At 40.4% G+C, this 26,867-nt stretch overlaps 1 protein-coding gene across 3 annotated transcripts; it reads right to left on the reverse strand.

Moving 5' to 3' along the window:
- Positions 1 to 98: 98 nt before the first annotated feature.
- rubcn (rubicon autophagy regulator) lies at positions 99 to 25,037 on the reverse strand. 3 transcript variants are annotated; one of them, XM_040128818.1, is made up of 21 exons: positions 24,337 to 25,037; positions 22,495 to 22,648; positions 21,667 to 21,750; positions 19,032 to 19,191; positions 18,701 to 18,807; positions 18,259 to 18,484; positions 16,765 to 17,067; positions 15,437 to 15,532; positions 14,535 to 14,650; positions 14,112 to 14,310; positions 13,295 to 13,402; positions 12,180 to 12,254; positions 9,337 to 9,397; positions 8,948 to 9,080; positions 8,639 to 8,784; positions 8,086 to 8,150; positions 7,463 to 7,701; positions 6,815 to 6,876; positions 6,544 to 6,697; positions 6,238 to 6,331; positions 99 to 3,312 (listed from the first exon to the last, which is right to left on the reverse strand). In XM_040128818.1, the coding sequence occupies exons 1-21, from the start codon at positions 24,372 to 24,374 to the stop codon at positions 3,176 to 3,178; spliced, it is 2,757 nt and encodes a 918-aa protein (XP_039984752.1). In that variant the 5' UTR covers positions 24,375 to 25,037; the 3' UTR covers positions 99 to 3,175. The 3 variants fall into 3 exon arrangements, with proteins under 3 accessions (XP_039984752.1, XP_039984750.1, XP_039984751.1); XM_040128816.1 differs by having other exon boundaries at positions 16,765 to 17,190; positions 24,337 to 25,036; XM_040128817.1 differs by lacking the exon at positions 12,180 to 12,254 and having other exon boundaries at positions 16,765 to 17,190.
- Between the last annotated feature and the right edge of the window lie 1,830 nt (positions 25,038 to 26,867).

Here is a 26,867-nt window from a genome sequence, read left to right on the forward strand (position 1 = left end):
ACAGATTAACTAATAATTGAAATAGTTGTTGGTTGCAACCCTGCTTTAGTTTGGCTTTAGCACATCAGCACACAAAAACAGAGACCCTCATGAACAGTCTAGCCAGTCTTTTATTGTCAACGTAATTACAGAACAAAGGCAAATGAACACAAATAATAATCATAATAATAATAATTAACATTTTTAATGATAGACATTTTAATCTGTAGTGCACTTTAAACCTCCACACACCATGTTAAAGGCAATCCAAGGACAAAATCTGCTGATCTGAGGAGGTTTTTCAGGGGAGTCATTTGGTCACTTTCTCATTCAGGAGCCATGAGGTGAAAAGTTGAGTGTTTCCTCGAAAAGCAACCCGGTTAAACCCAAAGACATGGGTGCAGTTTATTTCTTTAATGCATGTCTGTGAGGGCTAAGGGGGCATGAATATCACGTTTATTGCTTTAAGTAGCTTCTCATGAGAGTGTTCATCTCATGAGGGATAGTACACCAAATGAAAAGCCTGTTGACGGTGGTATGTACTCTGGGGACTAATCTATTAAAAAAAGGTTTGTAGATGTACGTAAAATTGTACTTGGGACAAAAATCCAGTTTGATTCAGTGCGTTGCAAATTTGTTTTCGCACAACTTTCTCCCTATCCTTAATTATGACATCAACATATATTCATTTATCCCCGAAATCCTCTTGGATCATCCTGTAAAAAGAAGTATCCTAACATTTTTTTTTTTCAAGCGAGACCTCAAGCTGCTGGTTATTTTAACTCACAACAGAGACACCACTCGCCGACACACTGGAGATGAGCCCTAAAAGCAAAATCAGTCACAATAATATTTTTTGTTTTTTAAAACTCTGCAGGAGTTACAGTCCAGATGTGCTTTTAACAAGTGACAAAATGACGATAAAATTTAACCAGATCAGTGGTTCCCAACCTAGGGAAGAAGAATCTGAGGGGTCTCCTGATGATTTCAATTGCAAGAAGAACAACATGACTGTTATTCAAATTAAAATTTTCATGACTTTTCCATAATTTTGTGCTGTATTCTTGTGAGATACGGTGTACTTTTACCTCTTTGAGCTTCTAAAAATCCTTCAAATAAAACAATCTGAGAGGGAAAACTCCTGTTTAGTTGAACTGGCCCAAGCTACATATTTAGGGTCAAGGCATGCGAGTGGTATCAATCTCCCCATTTCGCTCTTGGCAAAAGAGCAAAGAAGTGTATTTTCCAAAATGTCAAGCTATTCTTTTAAGGGGTCACGAAACAAAAGAGTTGGGAACCACTTACTAAGATCCGTTGGAGGAGAAGTCCCACGTAAACGTGAAAGGTTTTAGACCAAGAGGTGATGAATGCTTCTGCTACATGTGAAGAGAATGACAATTAAACTGAACATCTCTTAGTTTGGACTAAAACCTTTCACATTGTAGTGCAACCCAGGTGACAGGAGCTTCATTAAAGAAACAAAATAACATTTCCCAGTGAAGGTTCATGTTCTAACAAGCATCTGAAAAATCCCCAAAAGAGTGATCGTGCCAACTCACTCCTCCAACAAAAACAGTAAGGATCAGTGCAATTAACTGGACTCTCTCTCTATCATTCCAAAACCCACAATGTTAGAAAACAGACAAGTGCTGATTAGGCTGGTGCAAACAATTAGTGCATGGCAGCATGTACAGCAGATAGACATGTGTACATACTGTGCACACACACACACACACACACACACACACACACGCACGCACACTCACACTCATATTCACACAGCTCTTTCTAGCAACCACACGCACACAAAGCAGCACAAAAACAGAGCATTTGTGGTTTCATCTAAAAATATTTGCAACACTGACTCTGAAACCTCTTTCTGAAGTGCAGTCCTATAAATTCAGCATTCCAATGTAACCCCACCAGCTCTGCTAGTCTAAGTCCATTGGTCCCAGAGGCACATAAGCGTGGCTAAAATAGCTTAAAACATGACAGGAAGGATCAGGGATGAGAAGGGGTTAATTAAATGTCTTCAGTGTTTTCTAAATAAAACAAAAAACTCAATATAAAGGGCAGGATAGCTTCAATACAGTATCTGCACTGAAAATCAGTCAAATCATAAAACAGATCCAAACATTACTTGCTATTTGTTTTTTTGTTTGTTTTTTCTAAATAGACCCTGTCATTTTAGGTCACAAAAACAAACTTCAGCTAAGCCAGCAGCCAGTAAAAAAAAAAATCACCAGAGTCGAAGCAATTGCCAGAAGCTGCAATTGTAAGGAAGGAGAAATGTCAAACCTGGGTACAATAGTCTGAGCAAACACTAGTTTTTCTGAACTACTTAAATGACAAATATATTGATTTTACCACAGGACAACAAAGTGCCAAGAAGTTCAGCGGATCTCAGGCCCTTTTCACACATGTAACTGCAACACGCCTGGTGTCGAACATCCCTATAAAAGGCAGCAGGCTGTGTCATTAACACTTCCTCATGCAAAACAATTCAAAGTTGATTTTCTCACACAGCTTATCTGAACTGTGCACACAGGTACAACACGGCTCAAAAAGGTGGGGAAAAAAAAAAGTGCTGAATTTTAAAACGTATTTTTGGAGCAACAAGGATTGCTGTCAGATAATGATTTTTTGATACTACCACTGGGTGTCGGTCCAATAAATATTTTCAAATCCCACACACGGGGCCTTAAATTTTAATTTATGTACAAGGAAATTAAATGAAAGTATCACTTTAGGAACGAAATTCTTTGGATAAGCCAATGCCAAGTTGTAGAAGAAATGCTAGAATATTTTTAAAGCTGTGTTTCTTGGAGGAAAACTGGATTAAGAAAACTGCCAGGCCATGGAGGGAACTGAGGTGGTTTTCACAAAAGTCACTTCATTTTCACGTACAAATGACTTGGCCTCCTGCTCAAACAGGAGGCATTCACAGAGTAAAATGCATATGTCAAAAGGGCTTGCAGAAAAAAAAATGATCTGAAAATCAACTCATATGACAGTGACACAACTGGTGCGCTGATGGGGTAAAAACTGCACATCTGGCAGCCCGTTGAGATCAGAAAGGCTGTTTGCAGCTAGTATTGTCACCCAAGGCCTCAGAGGACTGGAATGGAAACGGAGGTGGTCAGTCACTACAATCACGGTCGCGTTGTGCTCTTCTTCGTTTCCCCTGTTACTACCACTAGGTCCCACCTCCCTCGTCTTCTTGTTCCTCCATGTTCTTGCGCGCCATCCTCTCTCTCCGCTCTGCCAGCCGCTGGCATCGAGGACAGTCTTTACCTGTCCGGAAACAGCTGCGATGGTAACACGCATGGCACTCTGAAAAGGGAGAAAGATCACAAAAACAAGGGTGGGTGATGTAACAGTTCAAAGCATTTATAGCATCAATATGTCACCTTAAGAGTGGAAGACGACAGTACTCAAGGACAGGAGCTCCCATCCCCTAACCCAAAACAATGCAGCAGTGTTCGCACATGTTAACCAGTTAAACCAGTTTGGAGACAGTGAGGTGTTAGGTCCTAACACAACAGCCAATCACAATCAGACCTGAGGGAGGAAGGGCGGGGAGGGGAGTATAAAAGGTGCAGGAGTTGAAGGCAGCGAGGCAGAAGGCAGGAGGAAGCTGCTATGTGAGAAAGCTGATATCCTGGGAAACACACACACACACACACACACCCGAAACCTGTTCAGACATATTCTGTTCTTCCTTCAATCTCTCTACTCATCTGCTTCAACAGATAGCTATCATTGTAATCCCTGTATAAAACGATTGTATGTTTCCAAAGAAATGTAATGAAAACAAGCCATACAAATTCAAAAATAGGTTTTATTTCATGTTCACATTAAGATGGAGTTTAAATAATAGCAGGCAGATGTAAAAGCAACTAAAAAGCATAAATTCATTCTGACACGTAGTCACCTCACGTAACAAGACATTCTTCCTTCAACAAAAATAAAAATAAAAACAAAGTGGCTTTAAGACAATCACAAATGAGGCAGCGTAACGACAGGCATAATGCTTTCTCTTAGGTGGGGGGGATAACATTTGTAACAGACAACTCTTAAACTGAAATTCATGACCAAAGCAAACGGAAATGTTAACGTCTATGAGGGAAACACCGCTTTACTATCATCTGCCATCCCTAGCACTAGAAATTATCTCCACTTTTAGCTGCAATCCATCTCTTGGTGACAGGCTGTGGCCAAGACAAAAAACAGTGCGGAGCTCAGAGCCAAAGACAGGACACTATACCACTGACGAACCAACAACACCACCAGAATCTAAGCCCAAAGTTCCATCCATCACCAAGTAGCTGCCAAAAATATCTTTCGTCCGGCAGCTGTGCAAAGCCAAGAAACACCATCACAACCACAGTGCCAGGGAGACGGCGGCAAACAGGAGAAGCAGAAAAAAAGTGAGAAAAACGTCTAAAACCACCAGACAGGTTAAAGGGCGTGAAAAGTTAGATCAAAGAGGGAGTGAGAAATACAGAAGTAGGACTGCACAATTAATCTTTTTAAAAAATTTAAAAACTAACAAAACAGCTGCTAGGACATAAGACATATGAGAGTTGTATCAATCTTCTCATCTAAATCTCAGGAATAATGTCAGTAAGCATTTTCCCAAAACATCCCTCTAATGTTACCTAATTAATACAATTCTTGTCTACTTGATAGTGTAAACATTGCTGTCAGAGGATGGGAAAGACAAAAAGTTTTAATTGTGCAGCCCTGCGAGACAGTATTTGAAATGTGCAGAAAACACAAAACAATGTGCAGAAAACACTACAAAAAACATGTAAACAAGAGGGCACTGTGAGCAAATAAAACCTCCGTCAACCTAAAATAACTAAAGTCTTTCGTTGGATATGATGAGATAAGGATAACTAATCCTGAAGCTCCCAGCTAACTGTTACTAATAATCAGTCATCAGTATCTGGACACATGCAAGCTATCGTCAAATATTAACCTTTCAGCTGTAGTGTACTGTAACTTGGCTGATTACAGTTTTACTTACAATCCCAGGAGACAGCACTTCTTACACTCTGGAGTTTGAATATGTCTTAGCTTTTTATTGCTCTTATTGTCCTCCACCCGTCTCAGTACAATCATCTGTCTCATTTATCTCTGCACTCTCCCCACCCTGTGTGTTGCTCTCCTTTTCTATTCCTTCCCTCATCTTCCTGCCTCTGGTCAATCTCCTGGCTTTGCGAGTTTTAAGACCTCTCCAGTTAGTCTGGGTTATGATGGTTGACTCTTTTTGGCCTCCCTCCTCAGTTTCTACCTCTCTTTTTCCATCACTTTCCCTGCTTTTATTCTCCTCTCCCCTTCTTTTCCCTCTGGAGAAAAAAGCCGACACCTGATGAGGTTTTAGCAGTTTCGTAACTTTAAATTTCTCACCCTTTTCTGCACCAGATTCTGATTTTACTGTTTCAGCTGCCTCCATTTTGCCTTTGTCTTGCTTTTCATTATTCTCCTCAGCCTCCCACTTGGCTTTCCCCTTCTCTTCAGTTCCTGTTAGTTTCTCCAAAAATCGCTTTTCAGACTCTTCCTCTTTCACCTCTGTTTTCCTTTCATTCTCCATCTCTCTTTTCGAGACCCCCTTTGGTAGACTCAGTAACCCTGATACCTTCCAACGTCCTTTCCTCTCTTGTCCTACTTCATCTAGACTCTCCATACTGCTGCTTGTTTCACCGTCACTGTCCCATCTGTCTCCTTTCGAGATGCTCTTCTTTAGTCTATCTATTTGAAGAACTTTCAATAAGGTGACTTTTTCCCTTCTTGCATGCCCGTCTTTCCTATCCTTACTATTTGCTTTCTCTTTGCTATATACCTGCCCTTGATCATTTCCTTTCCATTCTCCCTCTCCCTCCCTCTCTGACTCTGTCCCTCCTGTCATCTCCTGCTCCTCTTCACTGCCTTTACTCCTGGAGAAAACTCTAAACAGCTTTCCAGGAGTGAAAGCTTGGAATATTCCTCGTCTTTCCTGTCTCTCTTCTGCTGTGTCCCTCGACTCTTCTCCCATCTTCCCCCTCTCCTCTCGCTCTCCACTCCTCTCCACCTGATCCACTTCTAGCTCTAAATCATCCTCCCCGCCCTCTCCCTCTCTCCTGTCTCGGGAGAGGGCCCTTGCCAGCCTACGAGGTTTGGAGATCTTCCAGTCTCTCCAGGTAAGTGGAATGAAGGGGCGGGGGATGGGGGCTCTCGAGCCGCCCAGGTCGGACACCGGCAGAAAGGGCTCACCTTCGCAACGCTGGCACTTGTTCAGCTGGAAAGGAAAGATGATATCTTTGTCGTTGCCGCAGAACTCGCACACAAAACCCTTCGCCTGGCATAGCTGGAGACGATCAAAGAAAAGGTGACAAGAAAAAAGCAGACACTGGATTAAGATCAAATGGGTTTTAGAAATCTCTGGTTATTTAATGAGTTTATAACAGGTGAGTAACAGTTCCTGGTGTAACAGATCTCTTCACTGAAGGTGTTTAATCACTTTAACCAATCTCCCCATGTTACAAGAAAGGGCACGAAACAAGCCGATGGTTTTCTTACCACACAGCCAGCTACGTGCATGGTACCGAGTTTAAGCAGCTCTTTCATTCGGGGAGCCAATTCCCCATTGCGCACAGCAGTGAGGTCATTGAGGGAGAAGAGGTGAAGGTCTTCAGTCAGGTGACCTGGCAGGCTGTCAAACTTGTCCAGCACCCTGAGGGACATGCACACACAGACACACTGGTGATGCCCGTCTTAACAGGGAGCATAATTTTTCTGCAATTTCAAAATTACTGTGAAACTCAAAAATATGCACAAACAGATATCTTACTCTTTAGCAAAGCGACAGGTCTTGAAGAGATTTTTCATGTGAAACAGCTGCACCCTCAAAATCTAAACAATAAAAAAAAGGAAAAAAATATCTGGTTATTTCAACATACAATGAAAAAAAGACTCACAGTCATATAGTGTGAAACATAAGGATAAGGAACAAAAGCTTGCCTCAGTTCCCGATTACAGCATCTGTGCTGTGTTCAATATTCAGAGTCCCTGTCATCTGACTGAGAAGGACAAGCATCAAATTTCTTTGCTTTATGATTACGTTTAAAAAAATTCTTAAGCTACTGTATGGTTTAGACCGCTGTACTACCGCTGGCCACTAAGCAGCAACTCTGAAGCACTTAGCTTCATCGTAATGGTAGTTGTCAATTGCATGGATGGCTCTATTCATTCTAATTTCCCACTCCGATCATTTGAGTATTTCGATCAGCAAAATCTGTCACAGTAACATTTTTTGTTCCACAGTGGCTGTTTAAATTACACCACTTTATCAACTGATAATCAACTGGTTATTATAGTGGGTACTACAGGTACTGGTAAAAAAAAAAAAAAAAAAAAAAAAAAAAACTTAACACAGCCAAAATGTGCAACCATCTGGTCAATGCCTAATTTTCAATCCCGATGCTACCTCTGCACTCACCCTGACAGCCTCCAGAGCTTTGATCTTCTTGTACAGTCCGCTGTTGATGTCATTGGGGTTGAACAGGGGGTCTCCAGCGATCTTGCTCAGCAGGTCCCGGGCAAAGTTGCTGACATAGTACTTGCTGAAGTCCCATTTCCTTAGCACTCGGCCAGGGACCACCACCTGGGCGTTCTCATGGCAGCACTGGCAGAAGTAACGACCCAGGTATTCACAATAACGCAGTCGTTTAATATAGTCTGAGGTGTGGAGAGGCAGCAGAAACACAAGCAGGGTAGAGGTAAGAATTTGCAATGGACACTGTGTTTGAACACAAAAAGTAAAAGCATCTCTGCAAAGCATTTCGGTACATAAAGGAAAATACCAGGTTTTAGGACAGCTGATCAAGTCTTACTGTTGCACTTTCAGTTCGTGAATATAAATTAAAAACATGAACTGAAACTGTAAATGTAAATGGACAGTCAGTGTCTTGATACTGTTTGAATGTAAACATGTTTAAAGGTTAAAACTTAGATGCCTCGCAAACATTTCAAGAACAAAAACTTGAAAAAAAGAAAATAATAATAATAATTTTCCTGTCATTTCTGGTTGTACAGAAGTATTTCTGGGATCACTGGTCACACCTGGGTCGATGCGGGTGCCACAGCCAGCGCAGCGGTAGTTCTGTTTAGCCACAACTATCTTCCTCCTGACAGAGAAAGAAAATGTGTAATTAACAAAGAGCGAGGACAGTGGTCTAATACTTTATAACAATTTTACCACAACAACCACAAACAACAAACTGGAAGAAGCTTACTTGGAAAACCAAACATATGTCAGAGGTCAAAATATCACATTACAGTCACTGTGTGTCTCCACACAGCTATTATGAGAGGTGTTGCATAATGAGATGAAGCCTTCAGCCTTGTTATCAGTTCTGAACTAGAAAAGTATGGCCTTAGTCATTTAAAATCCTGTAGGCTCACCCAGTCGATTCTGCTGTAATTAGAAGCTCATTAGCAAATACCTCTAATTGATTAACCAGCGGCATTTACGAAGCGGGAGAAAAAACCAGTGAGTGGCAAATTAATAAAGAAACAAATTAACAACAAAATTAAAAAAAACAACAACAACAACAAAATACAATCAAAAAATATATATATCAGTGAGGGAAGGTAACATCTGGTGTGGACTCACTTGGGTGCAGGGTGAATGTTGAAGATGATCTGTGGTCGAGGCGGTGCCCACTCGAGGTTGCCTCGGACCCGAATCCTCAATTTGTAGATGTCTGCATGTTCACCGTCATCAGGTGAGATCGGCAGAGAGTCAGGGATGGGCAGAAGCTGGGAGAAAGCAAAGAAGAGTTGTGCGAGTTCAGATTTCAGTTCTATTCTCTTTCCGACTTCTCTAAATGACATCAGTTATTGAATGTTGAGTGCCATGTGTGGAGACCTGAATTCTGCTATTCTGCTGAATACTACAGCTTATGTAAGCAAAATGTTGTACCTTCTGTGGAGCGTCCTGTTCTGGGACCAGCCAGTCGAGCTCCGAGGCGGCAGGAAGCTGCATGCCCTCAAACTGCTTGAGCAAACCCATGGCTACTGACTCAGCAGAGTTGGACTGGAGGAAGGATGGAGAGCTGAAAACACACAGAGGAGAGAATAGATTTTAAATCTATTATGACAATTTTTATGACCAAGTTCATTCTGTTTGCTCTTATTCCACAGTGCCGACATAAATGGAAAACGGTCAACATTTTAAATGGACGTCCATGGTGAAGTCGTCGTTTCATTTTTTTTAACCAGTGGATTATTTTTTCTGTGAGTGATTTAAGCAACAATTATTTAGACTGTGAAAAATAAGAGCAGAAAGCATGAAGTGTGTGTGTTACTTACATGGACTCTGAGCTGAGAAAAGACCTGCTGCTGGAGCTCACACTGCGCTTTATGTCTGCATCTGGAGGACACAACAATTGCAAAATACAGAGATTTGAACACTAAGGAGCAGTGACAGGTACAAGGATGAGACAACCTTTTTGTCCACCAGCCACAGACACTAGAAGATCATCGATTGTTGTGCAATTAAATCCAAATGTTATAATTTTCAGAGTGAAAAGGAGTTGTCACATGATGGATGATTTTGTCTGGGCAAAAATATGCCAGCAGTCGGCTGGTGGACGGCACCATTTGCTACAGTAAAGCAGCATTCAATGTTGTGAGAAGAAATGATTTAAGAGAGATGTGACCAGGGATACAAAAGCAAAACAAATGCTAGAAGAAAGTTTCCCTTCAAAAATACTTGAGTGAAATTCCCTGAAAAACCAAAATCACATCTGATTAAATTTAAGCACACTTTAAATATATTTTAGCAGGTAGCGTGCAGGAAAGCCAAAGAGATTCAATGAATAAAGTAGAGATAATACTCCACAAACAACATGTGAAGTAAGCAAAGACACTGAGCAGTAGAGGTTTGGAAGGACAGGAGACCGCCTGCACGGATTGTTGTATAACTATAGCAGCTTCTTTCTATCAGAGAATGAACGTTCTTGTTTGCTCACATAAAAGACTGGTTAGATTCAGAGCTGTTAAAGAGCAGCAAAGAGTTGGATAAGCAAGGTAGTCAGCAGCAGGAAGCAACAAATGGCTTTTGTTGTTTATGTGGAGACATATTTTCTATTGGAATGATTAAACTTAGAAAACAAATAAATAAATCAAGGTGTAGCTACATAGACACTAATCCGATAGTGAGTGAAGATTATTTGACCATAATCAAAATCTGTCTAATAATTGTCCATCCTCATTTGTACTGATGGTTTAGGAAGACTGCCAACTGCAAGGTGTGATAATACCGTAATACAGGCGCAGGGAGATTTTCATCAGTGGCACAAAAAGCAAATGTGAGTAGACAGGGCACGGTGATTGATTTTCGGCCATTCTGTGTCCAGAGAAGTGAAGTGCAATTGCAGCACAATAGGAAAAAGGTGGCTGAGATTAGGAGGAATATTTTTTCACTGGCGTGAGGCAAGATTGATTCTTTAATCTATTAACCTTCCCTCCCATACGTGGGAAGTACTCTCAACCAAAATTGCCATGGGCAAATACTCTATACACCATGAAATCTAACTTAGATTTGCGTAACACAACTTCATATCAATAATGTGACATTATTTTACGGAAGACTAATGCTGCTTTCAGAAGATAATTCATTTGATAACCAAAGAGGTAGAACCTGTTCTCATGGCAAATTGTGGTTCTGCATTATCTACAAACACTTTTCTCTGCATACACTACGAAGTTATATAATGAGTACAAAATGCTAACACACATATGATTTCAGTTTAAGTTCAATTGTTTTTGATTATGATTAGGTGACTGGATTTTTGGTTAAAGTTAGTTATTTTGGATAAGGTATACAATTAGGTAGAAATCATTTGGGGTTATCATGCCATAGTGAGGCATTTGATGCCAATAAATTTCCTACCACAGAACACTTAAACAGCCCAATATGAGCAGAAAAATGTATCACTTAATGCAGACTTAGATTACAATATATTTTATATTTTTACTGAATATCACAATATTACCAAAGGGCAAAATCCAAAGTAATATCTGGTCTCCTACTGTATCTTAATGTGATATTATACTGATGTATTGTCCAACTCTAATTAGTCACACAGTCATTTTCATAATGGGTTTCAGATATCACAGTCTTTGTGCCTTCAAAAAAATCATCCCTTTTCCAGAAGCCGCCACAAAAAAGAACCCAAGTTTTTCAGATAGAGACAACTGGTTCTGGGTTGATATCAAACTTTAAAAGGAACAACAAGGTGGAAGGATGTGTATGTGAACGGCAATTACACCTCATTCTCACTGGGACCACGTTGGAGATAATGAATAATGGGGTGGTTGGATGGTTGGATGGATGGATGGATGGATGGATGGATAAATGGGTGAATAAACCCTGTAGTTACAATCGCCACAAAATGCCACTTGTTACCTCACTCATCGCCTCCCGCGAGCCTCCCTAAACCTTAACATGTACAGGCGCATCATCCTCTCGCACCACCAAAACCCTGGAGCTCTGTGCAACAAGCACCAACACAAACAGCCAAGCGCACTATTCAGCTGAGGTGAGGAGGCAGCTGGCTCGACTCCAAACTGAGAACTTAAAAGAGTGTTCCCCGCCCTGCGCTGCAAGATTCTTCGTAGGCTACTAGGAAAATAATCTCTCTCATCTGAAGAACGCGGCCACTAAAGTACAACTGCTGCTGTGAAATAACTTCTTATTGACAGTTGACTACCTGCCCAGTGCAGTAGGTTGATAGTATCTGGAGTCGCTACAAACAGTAGTGCGGAATCAAAACTGAAAGCTGGCAGGACAGGGATTTATAAAAAATAAAAAAAATAGGAAAATACAAAATTATACATACATATAAACATTCCATTATAAGTTGAACTATCTGAAAAGTATATGCTTAGAAGGTTTGGGGGTTGACTCTGTAACTGTATTGAGAGCTATTTGGACAAAATCAATCAGTATGACTAAACAAAGACAAAAAATAAGCTATAAACTGGTAACGGCAAGAGTTATGGTTAACTCCACATCCAGTTTAGCAGGAGGATTTAAAGACAGAAATTCTCAGTTTGGAGAGAAGCTATCAGCTTCCTCTCAGATGAGCACCGCCTCAGTAAACAGTCTATGTATCTATGGAGCCTCGCCCACCCCAGCCTGCAGATACCTGAGAAGAGGGAGGCGAGTGACAGGGAGAGGCCGTTCTGAGACACCGCCAGCAGGGATTGACCCTCACAGCCATCTGAGAGACAGAAACTAACACTCAGCACAACCATCACCACAAGCACAAACATTTTTAACACTCCACAGAGCCGTGTGTCAGTCTCACAGGCAAACATGTTGTACAGTATATTGCACCGATACCGTACATGTGGAAGTCATGCAGTGCATATACAGCTCCAAGATACACACTTGTGTATACACATACTGCAGTACTGAAAAAGTGCAGTTACTGTATACACAGTGAAACACATTAACACACACATATACATCTCAGGCACAAAGTACATGCACACATAAAATCCCACAACCCATGTTAATAGTATCAAAGCTCTACATGTTTAGATTCAGTATGTCTGTATATTAGTGATTAGTCTCTTGTGGTTACTATTTGTCGCACAAAACAGAAACTGTCATCTGTTTCCCCTAACTGAGAGGAAACTGTTTCAAAATGACTGCTTGGAATATAGAAGAAGCTTTGAAACAACAACCACAGCCTTTAAACTTGGTGGCCATAATAATTCTAGATATACCAACTCCATGACTGCACTGTGTGTATTAAAAGCAACACTGATAAAATCAGTCTACTGTCACAAACACTACAGACTACCATTCTGTGACCGTTGTACTCAGAGCATGTTTATGGTCCATGGTAAAACTTGATATGCTTGGTGAACAATATGAAGACAGTGTGGTGATGAGGTTATGAATTATGACTTGAACAGAAACAAACTTATTCACACAGACAGATAATGAATTCCTCAAAGGCTTCCTATGCATTTTGGATTTGAAAATTTAGTACTTTTTTTCCAAATAGATGTTAATATTATGGTCAAAGTTCAAATCTGCAGGTGTAGCCTGTTCATGATCAAGTAAAAAGATGCCAGCTGAACTGAAAAATGCACAAAAAGTGCAATTATATGCCTGGGTTGAAGGAGATTGATCGCATTGATTTAGCAACTGTGACAACAAAAAAAATCCAAAAAAATATCTATTTTGTTTTGTGTTCTTTCCTCCCTCTGTGACAAGCTTTCCTGGTGCTCCCTCATTCCCTCTCTCTACCTCTTAGCTCACACTCCTCCACCTCCTCAGCTGAGCCAGAGTCAGACAGGCCCTGGCAGGAATCCTGAGAGCTCCTCCTGGAGCCTCCGCTGTCAGTGGAGTGAAAAACTGCAGTATAAGGAAGGACACAAGACATAAAAACAGAGAATGAGACAAATGAACGACAGAAATCAAGAGCAGCAGATGACACTATATAAAATATATATATTATGATGCCAGTGAGGCTAATTTATTGAGCCAGGAGGAAATATCTGAGACTGATACATATAAAACCCCTTGAATACAACTAAGCGTTGAGTGTGGGACCCATAATTAGAAAAAGTAACCTGTCAAGTTGTTGTTTAAATGTTCTTTCCTTTTACAAAAATATTAAGGATGTTTCATTAAGATTATACACAAAATGTAAACCTATTCATTTCTAATAAGAAAGAGAACATTAATAATTTAGATCATATCATATTGAAATCTTTTATTTTAGTAGCTGGGGCGGTGGCCTGTCATTCTAAACGTGTAAGTGTTACAGCTTAGTTTTTCATTTTGTTCCTCTGTCAGTAAACGTACCTATATGTAAGGATCTCTTAAATTCTAGTGCTTATTAAAAGATCAACGTATATTTGTGAAAGTTACTGTGTTGAAACACGTGACATTTTCAAAAGATATTTAATAAAGCTCGCTCACCATTAAAAGACCATAAAATAACAAATAATCAACATAAAATTTCTTTGTTGACCAAGAATCAGATGACGGAAACATCATGCACGTGCACAGATGATTATGTGTTTTATCTAACAGCACCCTGCTATTAATCCTGGCTTACTGTGCTGGGTGGTTGTGCAGGGCGGCAGGCGGCTGCGGCGGATCTGTTGCCTGCGCAGGCGGATCTTCTGCTTGAGCTGCTGAATCTCACAGTCGCTGTCTCCCTCCTCCTCGCCCTCCTCCTCCTGACGCCGCAGGTTGTACTTCATCAGTTCGATGGCGGCAATAAGGGACTCTGAGATGCTGAAATGAGCGTTCTCCTACAGAACACAGAGAAAATTAGAAATGAATCAGGTGAGAAGACTAACTTCATTGTTTCAACCATCTTACAGTAATTTCAACTTAAAGAGTGTACTTTTTTTCCCCTCACTGGATTCTCACAGTCTTGCATTTGTAGAGGCACAACGATTAACCAACTGACTGATCAATTAGCACCAACAACCGTTGCCATTAGTCGTGAGTTAAAACGAAACCAAGCCCCGACCTTTTCAAGGTCAGCACAGCTGCCAAAGTCCTGCTCTGACAGGTAGCTGATGAGGCTCTGGCCCTCTGACGGCTTCCGGAACATCCCATCTGGCACACTGCTGTACTGGGACCCATCTGAAGCAACCAAATCACACACAAGCAAACACCATTAGATTTTTTGCACACAACTGAATCAATGTTGGAATTTTAATGAAATCTGTTTTAGCTTTCAAAATAAATGTTTATTTTTGTTTGTTTTTTTTTTTGTTTTTGTTTTTTACACATTTTATCAAATTGGTATAAACAAAACAAAATAAAATACTCCAAGCTTGAAAAAAAAATCACGATAGCAGAATATCTTTCTATCTAAACAATGAATACCCTAATGCACCTAGTCTGGTAAGCTGAACTTTACTATAAATATTGTGGCCAATAAAACACTTTATACTCACAAATACACCTAACGACCTTTCTGTGACCTTCTTGCTCATGGTCCAGAGTGTCAAATTAATGGATCAGCTGACACACTTCAAATATGCAAACTAAAAATCCCCCCCCCACAAGAAACATTTCATGACAGCTCTCTTGTAGAATCTCCTCCTGTATGTAAGTTTGCAGTGGCTCATATCTCAATTTTCAACTAAAACTTTAAACAATCCCTTGATAAGAGCATGAGCTCTGTGACTAGAAAGGACATTTTATCTAGTTCATTACTGTTTTATTATGCATATGTTTAGGCTTATGGCAGTAATTTATGTTAAGTAATTAAAATATGTAACCCTCTCTCCATATCCAATTACAAGAACAACTGAATTTAAACGTGAATAAATGGAAAACGTGCAAAAAAGTGCAACAGTAGCTAAAACATAACTGTGAAAAGCGCATTATTAAGTATTGCAAACAGAATATCAGAAAACTCACGAGACTCCATGTAAAGGGAACTGGGCGTGCTTGAATCACTGCACTGAGTTGAGAAGGGGCTGTAGTCCTTCATACAACAGTCGTCTCCTGCTGATTCTAAAAGACAAACAGTCCATGTTAACAGCCCCTTATCACCTAAAGGCCAGAGTCAATAAAATCGATTTTGAATTCTTAAAAATTGATGCTCTGATTGTATCATCGTTTGTGTGTCAAACAATCAATAAACTCTATGGAGATGGTGCAGTTTATTGCATGCAGAAACAAACATATGGCTGAGTCCTGACCCTCGTCAGTATAACGCCAGTCAGTCAGTATAATTTAATTAGGGGTGCACAGATTAAATGTTCCCCCGCTATCAAAAATTTCAGAGTGATACAGAAGTGGTCCTCACTTCTATGCATAAGCTGCTTCACAACAGAGACCCAATCATTATTTTTACTAAAGAAAGGTTATAAACTTATTTTTAAAAAAATTAAAATCACACTGTACAGCTGTTACCTTCTTTAAAACTACCTCCTGTACATACAGAAAATACAGGCAAACTCCTACTGTAATCCATCTATGACATTACACATTAAATGTTACATTAAAAATTATTGTAATTACTGTAAAGATTCTCAATGACAGTGCCAGTAACAAATCAGGACACTGGTATACAGCAGAACTGTAATTAAATGGACACTTGAATACACCATGATACTTTCAATGAAACACTCTGGTAAATCATGAAAAATGTGTGCATGAACAAAAGCTAACACAATAATGACAGTGATCATTTGTGGCTTTGTCACATCAACATTTGATAAATTAAACAACCAAAACAAAACAGTTAAAAAAAAAAAAAAAACCTCAACAACCAAAAGCACATTTTATGAAGCTGAAGGCAAGACTGAAAATGAGAGGGATGGAGAGAGTTCATCACCATGCAGAGAAAAATTAAAAAGAGGGATGGGAGGGGTCTAGTGATGGAGCACAGTGAAACTGCACTGCCAACCTGCTACAGGATCTTCTATTATTATGGTGATTTTTCGGTGGCCCCCTCCTTCGCACAAACAGTAGAAAAAGACACGAGAGAAATAGAGCAGAGAGAGAGAGAGGTTACCTCAAGCCAAGAAGGAGAAACAGTGAGCAAAGAGAGTGGAGACGTTAATTCGGAAGTGTTTAAACGTTCAGACAGGAAGTACGCAAATAATGTAATCATAAATACAGTTGCTGGTCAACCACACTTAGATTTCAATTCAACCTTTCTAATTCAATACAACATAACTAACATACAAACAGAGGGTAGGCCACCTATTGTCAGATGAGTTACCACAAAGTTTACTTACCATTCCTGAGTTTCTGATTGACCCCTGTATCAGAAAACGAGCGGGCGTGTCCTCGTGATCCACGCCCCGGCCCCCTCTGGCCCTCTGAAAATGATGAGCATCTGGGTGGGGGCGGGGCCTGGGAAATCCGTTCCAGGGACTGTTCCTCGGTGTCGCCCTGCTCACTACTGTGGGTGGAGGTTTGGGAGTCGCGGCGACTGCGTTGCCCCAGGTTACCGATAGCCAGGTACTCTGGACCATCATCATAGTCACCATCGCCAGAGTCCCCTGTCTCAGGCTGGAGGGAGGTGGGCATGGGGGACTCTGTTAGGGAGATACAAGGGACCGAGATGGGGCCAGGAGGGGGAGTCACACCCTGCTGGCTCTCCCCCAGCCTGGACACACACACCCAGGGAGCTCCCAGGCTGCTGGCTGGAGAGGTAGTGTCTACAACACAACATGTAGATGAGGTGAGGGCGGTTATGAAGCATGCTTTTACAACACATTTTCCAAAAAAGAAAAAGTTATTTCCGTTAAAGCGTTTTCTTATTTTGGATCCTGTGAATAAAAATAACTTGACTTGACTTAAAGATTGTCTTTAATGCAAAAAAGTAAGAACAATGTTAAGATATGCTAAGGAGAACCAGTCCAAATTGGTTTTATCCATTTCAGTGAGCCAGTTCAGGACACTTGAGGCTTTATCAACACATTCTTCAATAACTGACCTAGTCCACAAACAATCAGGCCTCTGTATGGTTAAGTCAGTCAGTCCATTCAAATAAAACCTATAGTGCATTCATGGATGCCCTGACGCCACTCCCTGTATCCCTGTATATACTGATTAAAGAATAGTGACCATTTTCTCCTCGTTTGCTTCATTCAATGCACAACCCCAAAATCCTTCACTTAAACAGAGACAAACTCTCAAAGTCTGGTCCTCTGTGATGAGATCGTCACTGAAAATCATTTTGTGGAAACATCTCACCAAATTTAATTTCCTAAAATTGACCACAAACACATATGTGGCCAAATATTGTGACAACCAAGTTTCAGATTTTCACCTTCATGACCCAAAGCGTGCTCCATGTAAAAGTATCATATCCCATCTCACCTTCTTGTGGTGAGTAACCAGCAAAAACACGTATATGCACCTTCAGACATCGATGGAGAAAGTACTATTACTTTGCATAATGCCTGTTACACCACCATCCGACATTTACACTTATATTAAAAAGTCCCTAAATATATATAAAAATCTATGATACGGAAATGTATTGATTAGTGTGAATATTTTTTAACAGTAATTAACAGACATAAATAAAGAACAAGAAAAGATCACCCAATAGCCGTCTGCCTTAGTTGGGCCTTATAAGAACTGATAATATGAAAAGTACAAATCTTGAAGCATTCAGCTGACACAGAAAAAACTACAAATAAAACACACAACATGAACCCCCACCAACCCCGACAAACCCATTTAAAAACCTTCACTATCAACCTTCAGCCTTTCCTCACTTGTGCTGTTGCTGTTTTGGGATCCGACTCCCGTAGTGTTCCCGGATTCGTGGCTGGTGGCGACTGCTTCTCGCAGAGAGCAGTTGGAGGTGGTGAGTCTGCGGTTTAGAAATTCTCCTCGGGGAGCTGAGTCACGGTTCCTCCAGGCCCCACCGGCCCCTGGCAACACACACAGGCTCTGGCTCTTCAAAAGACCCAGACATAGCGGGCCCTTCAGAGGGGACAGCTGGAGGGTGAAAAGGGAGGACATGAAAATTTTAAGGCCATGTCCCAGTTGTTTTTATTAAAACATACCCTCATTTTAAAGTCACCATAATCAGGGCTCATTACATCACATCATGAACAAAGAGTAGATACAAAGAACAAAGAATAGATAAAGGATAAACAACAAAATAATGTTGTACAGGATAAAACATAAAGTAAAGCCGACAGACAGACCCACCCCAACAGTGTCCACTTGGGCCAGCAGTTTGGGGTTGTTCTGCTCCACAGCTTCCAGACACTGAAACATGGCGGTCACGTGGGGCTCGCTCAGCAGAAAGGCATCATCTGAAAGACATGAGAGAGACAAGGAGAGAAAAACAGAGAGGGAGACAAAGAGAGGTAAGGAGATGAGATAGGGAGCGCGGAAGTGAAGACACAAACAAATAGAAAGAGAAAGTGAAAGAGAGAAGTTTGTACAGAAGGACAGGAAAAAAAAAACAGATTGATTTTAGCCGTTTCTTACTTTACACTACACAAGAATTACTTATATATCAAACCGGACATCTCACCATTGTAGTATTTACGCGTATGTCCCAGATGCCTCAGCAGAGGTCGGAGCTGAGCCGACAGCATGTGAACCTGTAAGCTGTGAAGCAGCCAGCGCTCGGCCTTGTAGCTTTCACCAGCACTCTGCATCCCGCTGCTCAGTACCGGCTCCAGGTGACTGAACTGAAGACGGACAGAGAGGGAGGGAAAGAGAGAAATAAAGAAATGTGAAACAGATTTGCGAGGGGAACAGTAAAGTTGGCAGGGTTGCAAGCAGGAGAGTAAATAAATGCTTTTCATTTGAGTATAAAGAAAGAATTTATTTTCTTATAGTATAGTTTTTGACAACACTTAAACCAGGACTGCGTAGCGTCCTCATTTGTTTTGTTTTATGTAGTCCACACTGTTAATTAACCAGCACGGCAGCCAGGATCATGGGATCGTCACTGGATTTTCTGTGGCTGACATTTCTGTAGGTGGCAGTCTTGCTGCTAACAAACCAGATCTTATTTTATCTACTTTGTGTGCAGCCCAGTAAAGTCTAGCGGTCTGTATGATATTCCATCTATTCACCTTACTTAATGTAAGACTTTTAAAGACCTTTTTAATACCACCTAGGGTAGAGTTTAATATCTTTTTCATTGTCATATGCATCAAAGGATGATACAAACGCAGTGGGGGCAATAAGGCCTACAATTATTTATTGAAGGAATTTATTGACATTTATCTGACTTTTTTTTTTTTCAGTATTTCACACCCGTATATAACAGTAATTCCTAGCAATATATTAATCAGTTAAGGTGACTTGAATCCAGATAAGTGACGGAAAATTGATGGATGGATAAAACAATAAAAGGTAATGAAATAATATAAGTTAATTTAAGTTTTTGTTTAAATTGATTCTTGCCCATTATGAGACGATATATTGCCTAGCTATGTGGCTAACGGTAGCAACAGTGTTTGCTACAGGTGTGACCGTGTTGACTTAACAGCCTCCTCTTCATACCAGTCTCACCTGCCTATAGATGTGTAACCTCTCCTGGCAACCCGCAACCACATACATACAAAAGTTATAATTAATTTAACCGTCTACAACAGTCAAGAAAAGAATTAAAGACCTTTGTGAATGAAAGTCTTTTTATTTAGGGAACTGAATTCATTGCTTTTCAAGATTTTTCAAGACCAGCAGATACCCTGGGTTGAGACAGGCCTGACATGGTGTGATGCAGATGATTGGCTTGACAGTCTAAAGAGAGTGGGCAGTGAGTGGGATGAGAAGTGAGAGAAACATATCAGCACCAAACTAGGAGAGTGCAGACGAGATATCGGCAACAAATTGTCACAGGATGATTGCATCATGGCTGACTGAGCTGTAAGCCCTGCTGGACAGTAACAGGGGGCATGAAGAAGATAATTAGATTCCAACTACTCCAAGTGCATTTGATGTTGCACAATACTTTTAACACTTGACAAAGGGCACTGGAGTTGAAGGGTGAATGTTCTCCACAACACAACAACTTAACACAACAGGTAATCCAGGAAGTGTAGTGACTTTGCTGAGGTCCTCTTTTCATGGCACTAACATTGCACATTACAACTTGAGAAAAAGTAGGAACCATTGTTTTTGTCCTGCAGGCGGCAGGCTCTGAAATTCAACACCGACTTTGACTTTGCTTTTGGGACAGTGAAACACAATTTATAAGTTAAATGAGGATTAGTTTCCTGCCAACAGTGGCTGGTGGGGCAAACAAACATATCAGCTATTACCAAAATATAAAATTGATCAGTATATGGATAATACACATTGCTAACTATGTAGAATGGCAACTATGCTTTCACAAGTAAATAACCAGTTTCTTCCCTCCTTAAAGAGTGAAATCAGAGTGAGTAAAAATGCAAATTATGTGAACACATCACTTGTTTTGTGTGAATATGAATTACAGAACTGAAACATACCACCCCCTCTTTTACAGTAAATATGGAACCTGAAAAAGTTCTAAAAATTTCCAACACTATTTTACTAGATTTGAAACAAACCGAGCAGCACAATGACTCATGATTAGGAGATAAATAAAACTATTGTTTGAAAAAATGTTTTTAAGAAACAGGAATTAACTGCCCATCATAGTCTGCATTTAGAGTTTTTTCAGTGATTAATTTCCCCTTCAACAGTCAACAGTTGCTGATTATATATTTCTAATATATATTTCTAATTACATGTGATCCTGCTCACATTTTCCTCCTCAGGATTAATGTTTTACAAGTAAAGCCCTAATTGTTGATACGATTGCCAAACAGCGGCTATTATTTCTTCAGTTGGTTGGAATCTGATTAAGATTATGCGTAGTGTAGCATACCATTTTGTCACATTACCATATTACCACATTTTTCAAGGGTATGATGAAAACTGTACTGCAAACTATGATAACAATCTGAAAGCTCAAGGTCTGACTACCTTACACTGTTAAATGAGATATTACAGCTAACAATTAAAATCTGTATTTAAAAAAAAAAAAAAAAAATGTCCAGAGCAAGTTCGCTATGTTTAGGGGAGTATTCAGCAAAATTGCCTCCCATTATAAATTGAAGAGAATTGTGTGCCAACTGAACTCCAAAATATTTACACGCCACCCTGCATGTGGCTGGCAGTGACCATACCTGTTCAACATGTGAGGCGAGGTGAGGGCTGATATAGCGAACACACCACACAAACTGCCAGTAGTCTCTCTGCTTGTAATATACCTGCAACACAAAACCAGGTGTTAGCATGACCCAGATACAGAGAATAGCAGCTTCAATAATAACAATAGTCCAATATGGAGAGGGATTGCGTCCCCTATTTCCGTACTTTTCCTTTACTTTTAAGAGGTCAACTGATGATGATAGGTAACACCTGTTTGATAATGTAAAAACTTGACAAAATGATATAATAAAAAAAAAAAAAAAAAAAAAAAAGACCCTCGACATTGGTAAAGCTTTAATGCCTTTTCTTCAACTTTTCCATTAAAAGGGGGACTTTATGTGGCACAGGTAAAGCCTACACCCACTGCTAATGTAATTGATGTTTTAATTACTTCTGTATATACAGTAGGCTGTCTGACATTTGTCTTGTATTGCCCTGCACTTCTCAGTAAATTACCATGTGATGTCACAGGTGTAACATGCGTAATCTGGAGACACTGAGCCAACCAAAACTGCAGTTTGCTGTCTGATAGTGTGCGATGTACAAAACAGGGTTACGGGACACAGCTAGAATCAATAATCTTCTATCACGAAAAGCATCAAAACAACATTGTTTCTATTTGTGGACCATGCAAAGTCACAGGTTAAAGTTTCACAAATGCTAACTTTGACTTGCAAATCTGTCAAAGCTCAGCAGAGCGCGCACTGAAAGTAAGTCTGGAAGTAATCTACTTTGTTTACAGATTTCACAAACAAAAACAAATCATTACAAAAGGGAGAGTGGTATCAGTCAGATCTCCTGACCTGCTCATTCTTCAGTCCATTGCTGAGGATGTTGTTCATGTCCTTGTGGAGCCGCTGTAGGCCACCATAGCGTGACCAGACATTGGGGTTGTTGGTGGACACGAGACCCTCCACCGTGGTCTTCAGACTGGACAGCAGTTTCCAGTGCTCCCTCCTGGAAGGAAAAAAGAACATAAGGAAGGAGTGAGGCAGGAAGTTTAGGAAAGAGGAAGGAGGTAAAGGAGTGCTGGTGTTAGCAGTGTTGTGGCTTGAATCATTACTCATATGAACAAAAACTAAACTAATATCTGCCTCTTCAGCACTTTAGTCACTAAAACCTAATTTAACTCTGAGCTCAGTGACTAACAGGGAGTGTTAATCATCAATAAATGTGTTAGCAGTAGGACCCCATCATTTCCTACATAGACGGATACATCAATATTGGCACTGATTGCAATTACCAGAAGTTTGAACTCCTGCGCTGTGCAACTCTAGGGTGTTAAACCTTATCTTTAGGATCCATATATGGAAAGCTGTTGCTCAGAGAGTGTCAGACACAAAGCTAAAAGATATCAGGTCACATTCATTCCCAGGCCTTAGAGTGCTGGCTCATATCCAGGAGTTCCTTTTTTCTTTTTTTTTTTACCTAAAGTCAGCAGTAAAACTGAAAGTTTACGAAACTAGCCACATAACTGCAGCAACAGGACAAAAAAAATATAAGTCAGAGGCTACAGAGACCCTATGGTGCATAATTTAACTGGGCATCTTGTGCTTTTATCTTAATCATTCGGCGTGTGCTTAAATGCATTATAAAGGTATAAAAACTGAATCCAGGACACAGACACAAGTACTTTTTTACTTTTCTTTAAGAACAGCAAATATGAACACAACAAGTGTTCTTTTTTTATATAAAGCAGCAGCGCGGAGCAGCAGCATCATGAGTTCAGCTGCCGAGCTAACTAATCAAATCACATCATGTTACATGGAGAGAGGGAAGCTGAATGTTGAACATTCTCCACCGACTGCAGAGTATGATACATTTATACAACAGAGGCTTGTGTGTGTGTGTGTGTGTGTGTGTGTGTTTGTGTGTACGCACATGCGCACATGGTGGGCATCAAGGAGTAAAATTCCACAAGGCTCAGAGAGGTTGCTGAGGTCGAAGATTAACTTCACAACTCTCGGTTTTGCTTGAGTGTGTTTGTGTCCCAAAAATATTTTTAAAAGTAATCGTATTGTCAAGACATCATTGTCTGTTAACAGCCTGGGATAAAAACAGGCGCTCCAGCTCGCTTGTTCGATTATTTTACAACCCAATTATAGCCACCATTTGAATGTAATTCTGCACAACACAAGTCCAGCGATAGCTAACAGCTAGAAAATGTCAACTTGATTTGACAGCTAGCTAGTTAGCTGTTAGCACAACCTAGCTAAGGGGTAGCTAACAGTTTATAATTAGCTAGTCAATGCCCTAGCGGTTAATAATATTAAAAATGTTTCCGTATATGCTAACAAAACTTCTATAAAACAGTAGTTAGTCAAACACCTGGCCTTTTAGATTTGACAGGTTGAAGCCGCACAGCTACCGTTGCTATGTTAAGCTGTCAAACTCTGACATGTCCGGTTAGCTTAGCCTAGCATTGCGGCTAGGTTGCAACCCCAGCGTCAGTACTCCGACATTTTTACAGTGTCAGTTTAAGTGAGTTGTCGGTCCAGAAGCCATTACTGCTCGTCTTGGATTAACTAGCGAGAGGCTCCTCGGTGATACGGTTTCTAGATTTGTTGTTTGTGTAACCACGGTCACTCTTAGCCCAGCTATCCGGCTAATCAGCCCAGCCCAGCCCAGCCCAGGCTGTCACTCACCTGCGCTCCTCCGCCTCTCCCTCCGCCGTGATCTCCATGTCCTCCGGGAGGAACAGAGCTCCGCACAAAGCTGCCAGCTTCCCCGATATCTCTTGCCGCCTTAATTGGTACAACGGACTTTTATCGCAGTAGCAGGGTCGCTTTTAAGAGTCACCCGGACCTCCGGTCGTCCGCCATGTCTGCCCTGCCTGTCGGAGCCCTGAATCAAAACAGTGGAGGCCGCATGACCTGCTCTCATCAGCGAGTGGGCGGAGGTGTTTTTCCCTGCTCTGCCCACTTTTTAACCATAACGACGCTCTTACTTTGGAATAAACTCGTAGCTCATTTTCCCTCCGTTGTTTTGGCTATGTATTAGCTGTCCTTAAATGTAAAACCTTAGATGTGGCCGAAGGAGGAAGAGCTTTCCAGAGTAACAGGATCGCGTAATGAACTTTCGTCAATGCTTCCCCCTGCTGTTACCACGCTCACACGCCAAAGCTTGCACTGATGATCCGATGATGTGCAGTTGCGGAAGAGGCGCTCTGATGCTTTACTTAAGTAAAAGTACCAACACGGCTCTAAAATTACTCCTTTACAAGTAAGGTCCTGCGTGATCTATCCCACTTAAGTAAAAGTACAAAAGTATAATCAGCGAAATTTACTTAAAATACCAAAGTAAAATAATTGTTTTGTGCCTGTGGCTGGTACATTATCGAATGGTGTGTGACATTGTGGGATCGTTGACACTGAGGCATCAGTGTGTCAGCGGCATTTTACGGTTGTTGCTGCTGGAAGTGGAGCGAGTTTGAACTACTTTATATACAGTTAGCTAGTTTGGTCCGGCGGGTCCCAACCTAGGGGTCGCGCCCCTCGAAAGGGTCACCGGTGAAATGTGAGGGGTCATTAGGAAATTAATAGGAAAGAAGTTCTGATTCACACTTTTTTTTTTTTTTTTCAGTTTTTTGACCTTCGATGCTAACCTCACTTTGTTTTGTAAAATACTTAATAATTCGACCTCTTTGGTCCCTGAAGTCACTTAAATCAATCCCTGTGAGATGTTTAGAGGTAAAATGTCTCTTTGCTTCACGCTGCTTTTTTGTTAGAGGTCTCAAGCCAAAAAGGTTGGGAACCACTGTTTTAATCTTTTTGACATTGTGCTGTAATTTATAAGATCATCATGTTTTTCTTTATGTTAAATCTTAAAAGAAAATGAAAAGTAACCAGTACATCCTGCTGTCAGGTAAACGTGGTGGAGTAAATAGTACAATATTCCCCTCTGAAATGTAATGAAGTAGAAGTATAAAGTTGCTTAAAATGGAAATACTCAAGTAAAGTGCCTCAAAATTGTACTTGAGTGCAGTACTTGGTTAAATGTACCTAGTTACTTTACACCTCTCAAAATGACTCACTGATTGCACTCATTCCCAATAACCTCGCCCCATCCTTACAAAACGTCAACATAATCCAGGTTCTAACCTTAAAAAAAAACAGTCGTGGAAACTCTTTAAGGTCACCCAATCAGGTTATCATAAATCAGCATTCTTCTCTGGTTTTAGTATCAAGGTCACGTGACTTGGTTCAGGTTTTCTTTCATCGTTTAGTCAGCCTGATCTGAAATCATCATGGCCATCAGAGATGCAGGGCATGCTGACCAGGTGGTAAGTAAATATATATTAATCATAGTTATTTTCAATAAAACATCACTATACATGCATAAAACTATTTATGACTGTTGTTTTAATATGCTGATGAATAAAAAATGTCCTAAGGGTTTTAGTGATGTTATTCAGCAACACTTGAAATGGATGTATCCCCCAAGACGCACTGCCAGACTAGGGGTGAAAAGTTGGCCAGTGTGTAGTATTCAAAATTTAGCTTCAGACTGGAAGACAATGTTAATATTCACTGCAAAAACAGATATTATCATGCACAGGTATGTACATTATGACAGCGTAACCATAAAAATTATAGGATAATAATAATAACAACAATTATTATTAACAACAATTATTATTGTTGTTATTATTATTATTATTATGTACAAGAATGTATCACCTCTCTTTATCAAATTAAACATTAACAGGGCAATGTATCCTGGAAGATACATCTCATAAAATCTGAGATATGCAAAATACATTCAAATATATGTCTGGAAATGTTTTACTTAGGTGCAAACAAAATAAGTCGTAACATTAAATTATTTTTTACAACTCGTTTTCCACTCCTGCCTGTTTAAGGGTTAAACCTGCAATAAGCACATTTTTATGTCATCACTGAGTCAGTAATTGTCTAGACAGTCTAAATGAAAAATAACACCCAGCTCTGCGGCTCTACGCAGCTTTTCATGGCTTTGACCCCGCACATAGACGATCGAATCTCTCAACTCTAACCAATCCCTTGATTAAAAAAACATACGACACCCTTCTCCAGCAACATAAACTCTAGACAAGTTGCAGGTTATAAGGATAAGAAGCTTTTAGAAGGTAAAGAAGGTATATTTTAAAGGGCAGGTAAGCCAGGCTGTGTTTGCAGGAAGGAGAGGCGATAGAGAC

Source organism: Xiphias gladius, chromosome 6, assembly GCF_016859285.1.
Source record: "Xiphias gladius isolate SHS-SW01 ecotype Sanya breed wild chromosome 6, ASM1685928v1, whole genome shotgun sequence".
NCBI lineage: Eukaryota > Metazoa > Chordata > Actinopteri > Istiophoriformes > Xiphiidae > Xiphias > Xiphias gladius.